The 10,786-nt window shown below is 39.4% G+C and overlaps 4 protein-coding genes across 7 annotated transcripts; 1 reads left to right on the forward strand and 3 right to left on the reverse strand.

The window, feature by feature from the left end:
- Positions 1-904: 904 nt before the first annotated feature.
- Positions 905-3,385, reverse strand: LOC9330491 (malate dehydrogenase 1, mitochondrial). Its single transcript, XM_021011518.1, has 7 exons — positions 2,804-3,385; positions 2,510-2,683; positions 2,066-2,234; positions 1,866-1,927; positions 1,637-1,758; positions 1,406-1,523; positions 905-1,314 (listed from the first exon to the last, which is right to left on the reverse strand). The coding sequence occupies exons 1-7, from the start codon at positions 3,044-3,046 to the stop codon at positions 1,177-1,179; spliced, it is 1,026 nt and encodes a 341-aa protein (XP_020867177.1). The 5' UTR covers positions 3,047-3,385; the 3' UTR covers positions 905-1,176.
- Positions 3,386-3,579: 194 nt separating this feature from the next.
- Positions 3,580-6,710, reverse strand: LOC9330492 (UBP1-associated protein 2C). Of its 2 annotated transcripts, none has more exons than XM_002894385.2 (2): positions 5,357-6,710; positions 3,580-4,718 (listed from the first exon to the last, which is right to left on the reverse strand). In XM_002894385.2, the coding sequence occupies exon 1, from the start codon at positions 6,620-6,622 to the stop codon at positions 5,360-5,362; it is 1,263 nt and encodes a 420-aa protein (XP_002894431.1). In that variant the 5' UTR covers positions 6,623-6,710; the 3' UTR covers positions 3,580-4,718; positions 5,357-5,359. The 2 variants fall into 2 exon arrangements, with proteins under 2 accessions (XP_002894431.1, XP_020867163.1); XM_021011504.1 differs by lacking the exon at positions 3,580-4,718 and having other exon boundaries at positions 6,085-6,219; positions 6,293-6,710.
- Positions 6,711-6,855: 145 nt separating this feature from the next.
- LOC9330493 (inner centromere protein) lies at positions 6,856-8,870 on the forward strand. 3 transcript variants are annotated; one of them, XM_021011511.1, is made up of 6 exons: positions 6,856-7,016; positions 7,246-7,595; positions 7,685-7,737; positions 7,905-7,942; positions 8,026-8,443; positions 8,532-8,870. In XM_021011511.1, the coding sequence occupies exons 1-6, from the start codon at positions 7,003-7,005 to the stop codon at positions 8,754-8,756; spliced, it is 1,098 nt and encodes a 365-aa protein (XP_020867170.1). In that variant the 5' UTR covers positions 6,856-7,002; the 3' UTR covers positions 8,757-8,870. The 3 variants fall into 3 exon arrangements, with proteins under 3 accessions (XP_020867170.1, XP_020867171.1, XP_020867172.1); XM_021011512.1 differs by having other exon boundaries at positions 6,856-7,000; XM_021011513.1 differs by lacking the exon at positions 6,856-7,016 and adding an exon at positions 7,023-7,120.
- On the reverse strand, positions 8,841-10,687 carry LOC9327801 (multiple organellar RNA editing factor 8, chloroplastic/mitochondrial). The gene is made up of 4 exons (XM_002894386.2): positions 10,164-10,687; positions 9,972-10,069; positions 9,827-9,892; positions 8,841-9,698 (listed from the first exon to the last, which is right to left on the reverse strand). The coding sequence occupies exons 1-4, from the start codon at positions 10,556-10,558 to the stop codon at positions 9,025-9,027; spliced, it is 1,233 nt and encodes a 410-aa protein (XP_002894432.1). The 5' UTR covers positions 10,559-10,687; the 3' UTR covers positions 8,841-9,024.
- Positions 10,688-10,786: the final 99 nt, after the last annotated feature.

Genomic DNA, 10,786 nt, shown 5'->3' on the forward strand with positions numbered 1-10,786 from the left:
TTAACTGTATTTAGACAAATTAAGAAAAGATATACAATGACTATATTAACCTCATAAAAATGACAAGTAATTATTTACAAATAATTTGTGTTCAATAAAATAAGGGTAATTTGTGTAGTTATTGGCATAAATTACATTATTACCTTAAAACGATAACTAATTTAAAACAAAAAAAAGCTTTAAAACGACAACTATTCGAAAACGGAGGGAGTATATGTTAGTAATCATATATTGAGGCATATGACATATGGTTTACGTGAAAAGGGATATAGAAAGGACGAATGTGGATTCGATAATCCGTTTTGCAATTTTAGTGAAAAAAGAAAAGAGACGAATGTTGACGGATGATAAATATGCATGTGCCATGTTAAAAAAAATTTAAAAGTGAAAGGACGATGCTTTTATTCAGTTTTCTGGTACCCTTTTTGTCTAGAGATTATATAAAATTGTTACTTTTATGTAACTGTAAAAAAATAATTGTTATCAAAGTCACAATAACCAAAAGAAGAAAAGAGGGGACCAAAAAGATGAAACTTATGTTACCAAGAGGATTTACAAATAAGCCACTCGGTAGTCGGAACCAAAATCTGTAAATCGGTTTGGAGTGGTTAAATTTTGGAAATCTCATATTGATGAAAAAAAAAAAAAAAAATCAATTAAACTTGTTTAGTCGATCAAATGGAATGCATTTAAGATAATCCATTTATGTTTTCAGTTTGTTTTATCATCCAAAATACTGAAACAAACTAAAGTTTTCTCACCAATAAACAAAAACTACCTACCTATGCAATTCCTCCAAAACGTTTGTTTCTCAATCTGAGTCCTGTAAGAATCTCTTTTACTTTTGTATGAAATTTAAACTAAACCCAAATAGAAAAAAAAAATGTAACAGAAAGACAGAAAGTATGGTAACATAGACTCAGTATTAAGAAGGAACCAACCCACACTTATGATCTCTTGTTCATGGAAAAAAAAAGTCGCATGGTTCCAAAACGGAAGAAAGAATCATCACTTGACATGTTACAGTTTTACTTTGTGTTTGGTGATTAACCAAATAGCCTTATGGTTTCACTAATGGAGGCACAAACATGGATTTTTATTGATACAACCCGATTAAGGAGGAGGCGGCAACTCTAGCTGGAAAATTGGAAAAATTACCGAGTCAACTCGGTTTAATCACTGGTTGGCAAATTTGACTCCCTTTTCGATGGAGGATTTGAGTTCTGGCTTCAATGCTTCCAAGCCTTCCTTCTCAAAGTCTGAGAGTGGCCCCAAGTCAAGAACCTCCTCCACGCCGTTCTTCCCCAACCTCACCTGAACCATAATTAAACTCTCATATTCATCAACCGAGACACAAGACCATAGGAAGTACATTCTGTGTTTGATGCTAAGTTTTGAGGATTACCTTCGAGGCAAAGAAAGGAAGTTCGGTGATTGTTGATTGCACGTATGAGCATTCTATGACATCTGGAACACCGTTGAGTCCTTTCAAGCACGCATCAGCGAATAATGCTCCAGCATAGCTGTGAAAATTTATCAGATTTTCAGAAGTTAAGAATCAAAAGAAGGATCCAGAAAACTTTACCAAGTAAGTGAGAAGTGAGAAAAACTATGTCAAGACCAGTACGATACTTACGCCATGGACAATGTAGCTGAACCTTTTCCTGCTTTTGCCTCCACGACTTCTGTACCTCCATCTTGGGTACGCTTAGTGAGGGCGGTGAGTACGTCACTTGACAAATTGGCTTGAGGGGTGGCCTACATTTTTACAAACAGAGTAACTTTGAAGTCAAACAGAGCTAAACCCCATTGTAAGATATAAGACATTCAACCACAGTGTAAGTTGAGAGGAAGTGAGAGGTAACCTGAGAGAAGAGAGGGAGAATAGTAACCCCAGCATGACCACCAATCACCGGAACATTAACTTCTGCAGACACAAAAAGCATTCATATTTAAGCCTAAGTTTCGACATTCAATCTTTTTTTTATCACAGCTGTAATAAGATGAACACATTTCAAAGCAACACTTATGATAACAAAAGAGGAAAAGACATGTATACACAAACCTGCAACTGGGACATTGGCCTTTCCCGCATAGAAAGTCTTGGCTCTGACAACGTCAAGAGTGGTAACACCAAACAATTTCTTTTCATCGTACATACCAGCCTTCTTAAATATCTCAGCTGCGATTGGAACAGTAGAGTTCACAGGGTTGCTGATCATGTTAATAAGTGCCTGATTCAAAAAAAGAGTAACTCCAAAGGTCAGTCATTTGATAGAATACCACTCAGTAGTAGAACAAAAGGAGACACTTTTACACCTAAAAACCAACAACTTGGAGAAGCGAGAGCAAATTCAAGCTCAAGGCATGTGATATGTATAAGAAAACTGAAACTTAAAACCCAACAATTCTTGGAGATAGCAATGCGAAAACAAGCTCTTCGTATAGATGTGGCATGTGATATCCAATAAAAACATTAACTTTGATATGCATAATATAGTGGGCTTACATGTGGGCAGTACTTGGCGATGGCAGTACAAAGGTTCTTGACAATTCCAGCATTAATGTTGAAAAGGTCGTCACGGGTCATACCAGGCTTCCTTGGTACACCAGCTGGAATGATAACGAGATCAGCTCCTTCAAGAGCTTTGGCCAAGTTATCATCGCCCATGTATCCAACAACCTATCAAACACAAGTGAATCTCACATGAATCAGTTTAGTGAACAAGTAAAGATTCTAATAAGCCAAGATGAAAAATCTCTATTCAGAATCAGAACGAGGGAATTTGTTAGTAAATAGTACCTCAGATCTGGTGTTGATGTGACCGACATCAGCGGCAACTCCAGGAGTGTTAGCGATATCGTAGAGGGAGAGAGAAGAGACAAGAGGATTAAGCTTCATGAGGAGAGCAAGAGGCTGACCAATTCCACCGGCGGCGCCAAGGATGGCGACTTTTCGCTCTGGGACGGAGCCGGAGGAGAAGCTACGGCGGATAACCGCCTGCTTCGCGGAGGAAGAAGATCGGACGAGCATAGATCTGAACATATTTGCGATGAGATTTCTAGGGTTTCTTCTCGAGAGGAAAGAGTGAGCTAAACGAATCCGAAGCAGTCTAAGAAGGAAATGGTTTTTATTATTATGTATGTGGTGAAGAAGCTGGGCGAGACACTCGATGAGATAGATAGATATTCCACCTCTTCACTTTAATGCTTTCAGGTCTTTTTCGTAATTTTATTTTAAGGTTGTGGTTTAGTTTGTTTTGATTTTAGGTAAAATATATCTATCTATACACATAAAGTTTTCAAATTTATTCAGATTTTTTGGGTCTCCTCAACCCATATTTCATTGATAATCAAAATCGTAATACAAAAATTAATCCTTGTATACATGAAAATAAAACTCCTTCAGGTTACACTTGAGAAAAAGAGGTGTAATTTAGTTAGGAAGCTCCAAATTGCAGATTATATTCACATTTTCTGGGGAAAAAAAGGGTAAAGAATCCACAACGATTGGAAAAAATTAAAGACCAAAAGTTCTTATTGTGTCGGCCTAATTTCTATGTGATAAAGATGGTTCTATTGTTAGTATGTGAACATGATTAGAAATGTACAGAGTGTAGCGGCGATATACATTTTAGATTACATGTTTATAAAGAGTTGTTCTTGTCGCCGTCCTTGCAGAGCCCAAAGTCATACAGCCGCCGCACCTCCTCGCCTCGGTCGCACCAGCAAATCGCCCAATAAAAGGACCAAAAGAAATGTAAAACAGAAGACCAAGTGGTCATAAGTTAGTGTGAAGAAATGATTCCTAAGAAATGACACAAGACTAGTCTGTTTGTGGACACGAAGCGACATCATATCAAAGTCTTCGTCTAGGACCAGAGAATATTTCAAACCAATTCCTCGTTAATATGTGGCCAACAGATCAAGAACTGTCAAATATCAATAGCCATGAGATACACCCAAACAAATTCATTTTCAGCAAAAATCAAAAATCTCTTTGATGTAAAAATATATTAAAAGGAACCTAGAAAGTAACTCTTTTCACAAAGAATCAAAATAGATTTGTTTATCATCTGAAGCAAACAATGGCAACATCAGATAACAAGCAATACACTCTTTCAAGAAACTTTTATCATGTCTGTATCTGACATCAATAGACAATAGGGCTTCCCAAGTCTAATTCGAAAAGATGAAAGGCAATACAATTTAATCAGTATATCAAGCTGCTAAAACACATGTTCAGCACCTTTAACCTATGGATCAACCAGTCAACAATGATCCACAAAGCAAATCTTCTAGTGCCACTTCATTTATGTCAAGTAAAGGATTCTGTAGGTCGGTGAACCCAAACAAATGTCCACAAAGATCACAGACAAGGTACTACGTTGTAGGCTTGTAGCAAAGAATCGCAAGAGTAAAAGGAAAATAAACCAATAGACAAAGTAAGGAAAAATACACCAACTTTATTAAAAACTCGCACTACTCTGACGAACAAAACCAATCTGCCACGTATGTCTACGAAAAAAATACAGATAATTTCCTAGTCTAATCAGTCATAGAACAACTAGGCATTTCATAGGCCAAGGCACAATCAGATCAAGTGCAGAGAGAGAGAGATCAAAGCAGCAATACATTCATCAATCCATAGATTTTAAAGAGGCTGCAATCAGGTAATCACCATTAAGCATAAAAAGCATCTTCTCCATGTCACAAACCTGAATCAAACATCCATTCACAACTCAATTTGGTCATTAGCATCAACAAAAAAGTCACTCAAAAGATATATTATACTTTAAGCAGAAAACAACAATACCACGAACAATGTATGGAGCCAGTGGCCAATGTGTTGCACCAAGCATACTTTGAAAGTAATTAAAAAGTAAATATGAGAGGAAATAAAAGCTAATGATGATGCTGATGGTTGCAACCAGACTAACAGCTTAAGATATTTATAAAAGAGCGGCAAAGCAGATGAAGAGAAACAAATGTACTAGTGCCTAATATAACTAGTTTACCCAGCTATTCACCAGAAAAGGGTTCAAAGGCGCGACTTTTCTGGTTATCTGCTGTGAGTAACAAAGTAAATACATTAATACATGCTAACAACATAATCAGGCATTGCATCTAGCCCAAAAGTAACCACTGAAGGCAAGCAACTAGCCCAAAGCAGACAAGTACGAAAAAACAAAAGAATTCCTAGCAAACAAAACTAGGCACAGCAACAGGCAAAAAATCTATGCAACAAAAAGTGAAGAATATGTCAAAATGCAAGAACCAGTGCAACCACAAAAAGCTGCAACACTAGCAAGAAAAAACAAAAAGAATAATTCAATATAAGGAAGGACTATCTCACCGTTCAGTAATTTGGTGGAACATTGGGGTACATTCCCCCAAGAGGAACCCGTGGCACTGGAGAGGAACCAACAGGCTGATGCTGTGCAGGATATGCTGAAGCTGATGAATGTCCATAGTGCCCACTCTCTGGATAACCACCACCAGACATCGAAGTTGGTGGCATTCTATATGGACGACTCCCAGTACCAGGCCCACCATAACCACCACCAGTACCACCCATTGATCCTGCACCAAGACCACCATAACCCGCAGATTCCGCACCATATCCACTGTAATGACTACCATATACACTTCCATAGCCACCAGTAGCAGTACCAACACCCATTGAAGATGGTGTGGAATTCATGTGATGTGGTGCTGGTCCTCCTGAATACCCACCATAATTACCCAACCCACCAGGTCCACCATGACCACCACCAGCTGCACCATAAGGTCCAGGAGGAGGAACCATACCCATTCCATCACCATGACCGTGACCATGTCCAACCCCAGCGCCACCGTCTTGACCTGGTGGCTTTCCTTTCTTACCATCAATAGCCAATTTACACTGCAGATTCTTTCCATCAACCACCTTCATAGGTTCAGCAAGTGCAGCCTGAGCACCTTCTGCAGTCTTATAAACAAACAACGCAAATCCCCTTGACTTACCAGTAATTTTATCAAAACCTAAAGGACCTTCCTCAATATCCCCATAAGCCAAAAACTGATTCAATAACCTATCCGCAGGCATATCAAACGGCACATTGGCCACATAAATCTTCCTCATCGATATATCAGAAACATGTGAGTTCGTCGTACCTTGATTCCCAGCAGCCGCGAGCTGCGTGACCGTCACGCGGCCATCAATCTTCTTAGACGGCTCTTTCAAAGCAAGCAAAGCTCCATCAACATGCTTAAAAGTCACAAAACCATACCCTTTGGATTTAGCAGTTACCTTATCGAGAATCACAATAGCTTCGTCGAGATCTCCGTAATTGGAGAAAAGCGAACGAAGACCTTCCGTCGTCGTCTCCGCCGCGAGTCCACGGATGAAGAGCTTCCTCTGAGAGATATCGGAATCTGCGGTCAATCTAACGATTTCTAGAACATCTGTATGCCGTACAACAGCTTCTTGCAAGATATCGAGAAGCTGATCAGTAGAGAATCGCTCGATAATCTTTCTCGCGTCTTGTGGCATCAATCGAGACGAAACAGATCCGTTGATTCCATCGTTTAGCATCCCGATTCCATTCTCATCGAGCTTTCGCTTCTTCAACATATCCATGGTCGAAGGTTTCGCCTAAAATACTTAACCCTAGTCGAGTCGGAGAGAGCGGTACACGAAGAAGAAGAAAAAATAAATCGAGAGAAAAAATCGGCGAGTTAAATAATAAGAGGGACGATATGTTTCTTTTATAGCCTTAATTGGGCTTTACAAGGCCTAATAAAACTGTAATTTAAGGTATTAATAAAGAAACATATGGCCCATTAAGGTGCCTTCATCTTCTTCCCTTATCTGTTTCTCCCGCTCTCTCTGCGTCTCAGAGCGCACTTCTTCATCATCAATGGCTCTACTGCTCTAGCCGGAAAAGTACCTTAGCGTTTGAGAAACCACAAAAGTTAAGCGGAAATTTTGTTTTGTCTCCTGTTTGTCTTCGTGCCGGTATGTCACTACATTTGTGAGTGCTTCTGCAATCTCAACAAGCTCTATCTCTTGTGAATTGAAATTATCTGGGAAATCGAGGATAATATAAAAATGTACTTCTGATTTCGTGAAATATTGGTTAGTTTGTTTGTGACTTTATGGCTTTATGTAGAAATTCATTGATTTATCGTTTATATAGTGGTTCTTTGATTTTCTTTGACCTATTTTGATTTCGATTTGGTCAAATACTCTTTTTTTTGCAGAGGTTTATCGATGGAGATGAAATACCCATTTCAATCAATTCGGGCTCCAATCCGATGCGCGATTTATTGGAATCTCAAAGAACCCGTCATTTTGAGAGTATCTAATTCACTTGCTTCTTTGAGTTGTATCAGACAATTGGAGTTGAAATCTGTAGGTTCATTGTGCAATGTGTTTGAGACTCATAACAAAGAAGTAAATCCAAGTCTTTTGGAAGTGAAGGCTATGGACAAAGAGACTGAAGCTGATAGTGATAGTGATAGGAAGATCAAAGAAGAGGAAAGGAGAAGGAAGATTGGATTAGCTAATAAAGGGAAGGTGCCATGGAACAAAGGAAGGAAACACAATGAAGGTAGAGAGAGAGACTGGGATTTTTTCGATTATCTAAAGTGTTTCTTCTTTGAGGATTTGTGTAGTGAGATTGTTGATACTCTTTAACAGACACTCGAAGACGAATCAAGCAGAGAACAATCGAAGCTTTGAGAAATCCCAAGGTGAAGTCAAGTAAGATTCAATGCAATTCAGGGACATTTTGTTCTTGTACATCTTCTGTTGTTTACAGTGACAAGAACCATATGAAGTTAAGGAAGAAAAATTGTCTCGGATTGCTTTGTGCTTAGGTGATATAAGTTTAAAACTTCTTCTCTTCAATATCTTTCAGGTTCGGAAGAAGATGTCTGATCATCAACAACCACACAGGTAGATTTGTGAACTATTAAGTGTAGAATAGATACACCACAATGAAGCTAGAAGCATATAAAAGCTAAGTGTGTCTCTTGCAGTGATGAAACCAAGGAGAAGATACGAGCTTCAGTGAAACAAGTTTGGGCTGAACGGTCAAGATCAAAGCGATTAAAGGAGAAGTTCACGTCATCGTGGTCGGAAAACATTGCAGAAGCTGCTAGGAAAGGAGGAAGTGGCGAAGTAGAACTCGAGTGGGACAGCTATGAAAGAATAAAACAAGATTTTTCATCTGAGCAGCTTCAGTTAGCTGAAGAGAAAGCAAGAGCAAAGGAACAAACCAAGATGATAGCAAAAAAAGCTGCACAAGCCAGGACCGAGAAGATGAGGAAGGTTGCAGAAAGAAAGAAAGAACGTGAAGAGAAAGACCGACGAGAAGGAAAGATTCGAAAGCCAAAGCAGAAAAGGGAGAATCTAACCATTGTTTCACGCTCTAAACTGAAGAAGAGACTAACAAAGGTAAAAGAAAACTACTCCTTTGATGTCTCTGAGAAAATTAGAAACCACCCACTTGATGATTCTTTGGTTTGAATAAATGTCTTGTCAGATTCACAAGAAGAAAACAAGTCTTGGCAAAATCGCTATTGGAAAGGATAGAGTAGTTTCAGTTGCAGCTAAACTGGAGAAACTGGATTTGGAACTGATAAGGAAAGAGAGAACAAGAGGAGATATCTCACTTGCTGATCAGATCCAAGCTGCCAAGAATCAACGAGGAAATGATGTATTATCGAGATTTGGTCTTTTTGCCATGAGATCAATGGATTTTGATTAACTCTTTTTCAACTCCAAGTTTATAGAGCTGTCTCTTTACTTCTTGTGCCACTAAATACTGAAATAAACAAGATTGACTTGAGGATATAATAAATAAACCAATTATTATTAAATAGATTGAGTACTGCTACATTAACTCATGCAGAACTTATTAGACTAACTCTCAATCTCTCTCTCACAAAGCAGAGTGACAAACTGAAAACACTGACCACGATAGTATCAGCTCCATATTGAAAGGCTCCTATACATGAAAACCCAAGACGGTTCAACTACTGGACCCTATTGGGTGGGTAAGGCTGTTGCTGCATTCCACCACCCTGACCTTGTTGGTATCCACCATTCTGCTGGTAGTTTCCAGACCATCCTCCGTTCATGTTCGGTGGTGGTGGTCCCTGGTAATTCTGACTCATGTTTGGTGGCGGCGGTGAAGGTCCTCTGTAGTTCTGGCCCATGTTAGACGGTGGAGGTCCCTGATAGCTCTGGTTCATGTTTGGTGGTGGAGGTTCCTGGTAGTTCTGCTGGTTCATGTTTGGTGGTAGTGGTCCCTGGTAATTCTGACCCATGTTTGGTGGTGGAGGTCCCTGATAGTTCTGGTTCATGTTCGGTGGTGGTGGTCCCTGATAGTTCTGACCCATGTTTGGTGGTGGAGGACCTCTGTAGTTCTGGTTCATGGTAGGTGGTGGCATATGAGGCGGCATGTTTGGGTTGTTGCCTATGTGAGGCGGTGGAGGTGGTGCACCTCCCAAACCCTGGTTTGGTGGTGGACCTCTGTCACCCGTGTCTTGGTTTCCCCTAACGTTCTCTCTTCTCCTCTCAAACTTCCTGGTTCCAGACAAGGTGCGAGGCCTGCGAGTGCGTGAGTTGCTGCTATCATTGTTTTTTATCCACTCTTCATGATACTTTGGGTCATAAGGAACAGCCTTTCCATCAATGAAAGGTTCTCCTGAAACGATCAAATTTCAGAAACCCCATCAAAAACTTATTACTACTCTCTGACAAGATCAAATCTTAATGTCCCTAACAACGAATATTGTGACTACAATGAACAATCATCAGAGTTAAACAACATACCTCCATAGTTTTTGCTTTTCACATCCAAGTAGGAATCAGGAAGAACCCATCTCACCTTAGGCAACTCTGGATTTTCACATACAAAATTATAAGAAATCAATGCTTATAATAAACTCAAGCAAGCAAAAGAATCAACAAGCTTTACCTTTGATCTTATATGAAAGATCTTCTGAAACAAGAGCTCCAAAAGCAAAGTAGCATTTGTGTGACACAGAGTAAATCTTCATTCTTGCCTCCTCTTCACTAAAACACACAAATAAGATACACATTTAAACACAGTAAGACTCTAGAAACAGATCAAAGAACACTGTGGAAATGGATCTATATATATATATACCTGCCAACAACTTGAGCTAGGGTTTTGATGTAGTAATCAATAATCTCGTCTCTAGTGAGATCTCCTTCAGGTTTCTCCATGACAACAAGCCAATGCTCAAAATCACAACCATCGAGCAAAATCGTCTCCTTTGGTGGCTTATTCGACCAATTAGGGTTCGGATCATTCAGTGAAGACGAAGTAGCCTGCGTAGACATACACCTAGCCGAAGATACACCGGCACGGACCAACGCTGAGAATCCAGCAACGAGAGAACGAGAACGGTTCAGCAACGAGGACGCGGATCGAGAAACCGCTGGGGAATTGGCGAGAGGAGATGAAGAGGAGAAGGAACGAGTGAACAGTGAGGAAAAGGATTTCGCCGGCCGGCGTAGGATGGAACGAGAAATCGCCATTGGAAGATGATACAAATGGAGAGGTTTTAGTGTAAATGGAAAAACCCTAACAAAAATGGGTTTTTGTAGAGACGATCATTAATTAAAGGATACTTTATGTAAAACAGAAAATTGTAGTAATACCCTTACTGTTATATAATATTTTCAAAATCGTCCCATTGTTATTTAAAATTGAACGAGAAACCCATTTCGTCAGGAAATCTTCATAATTCTGTTTGTTAATTGGTT

The sequence above is a fragment of the Arabidopsis lyrata genome (assembly GCF_000004255.2).
Source record: "Arabidopsis lyrata subsp. lyrata unplaced genomic scaffold ARALYscaffold_1, whole genome shotgun sequence".
Classification (NCBI taxonomy): Eukaryota; Viridiplantae; Streptophyta; class Magnoliopsida; order Brassicales; family Brassicaceae; genus Arabidopsis; species Arabidopsis lyrata.

Coding starts and splice junctions, on each gene's coding strand:
- LOC9330491 (XM_021011518.1), bottom strand. CDS start 3,046: ATGTTCAGATCTATGCTCGTCCGATCTTCTTCCTCCGCGAAGCAGGCG. Junction 2,235..2,509: donor TCGCCAAGTACTGCCCACAT/GTAAGCCCACTA, acceptor TTTTTGAATCAG/GCACTTATTAACATGATCAG. Junction 1,524..1,636: donor TCAGCTACATTGTCCATGGC/GTAAGTATCGTA, acceptor AAATTTTCACAG/CTATGCTGGAGCATTATTCG.
- LOC9327801 (XM_002894386.2), bottom strand. CDS start 10,558: ATGGCGATTTCTCGTTCCATCCTACGCCGGCCGGCGAAATCCTTTTCC. Junction 10,070..10,163: donor CTAGCTCAAGTTGTTGGCAG/GTATATATATAT, acceptor TGTGTGTTTTAG/TGAAGAGGAGGCAAGAATGA. Junction 9,699..9,826: donor GAAAAGCAAAAACTATGGAG/GTATGTTGTTTA, acceptor TGATCGTTTCAG/GAGAACCTTTCATTGATGGA.
- LOC9330493 (XM_021011511.1), top strand. Junction 7,943..8,025: donor GATCATCAACAACCACACAG/GTAGATTTGTGA, acceptor TGTCTCTTGCAG/TGATGAAACCAAGGAGAAGA. Junction 8,444..8,531: donor TGAAGAAGAGACTAACAAAG/GTAAAAGAAAAC, acceptor ATGTCTTGTCAG/ATTCACAAGAAGAAAACAAG.
- LOC9330492 (XM_002894385.2), bottom strand. CDS start 6,622: ATGGATATGTTGAAGAAGCGAAAGCTCGATGAGAATGGAATCGGGATG.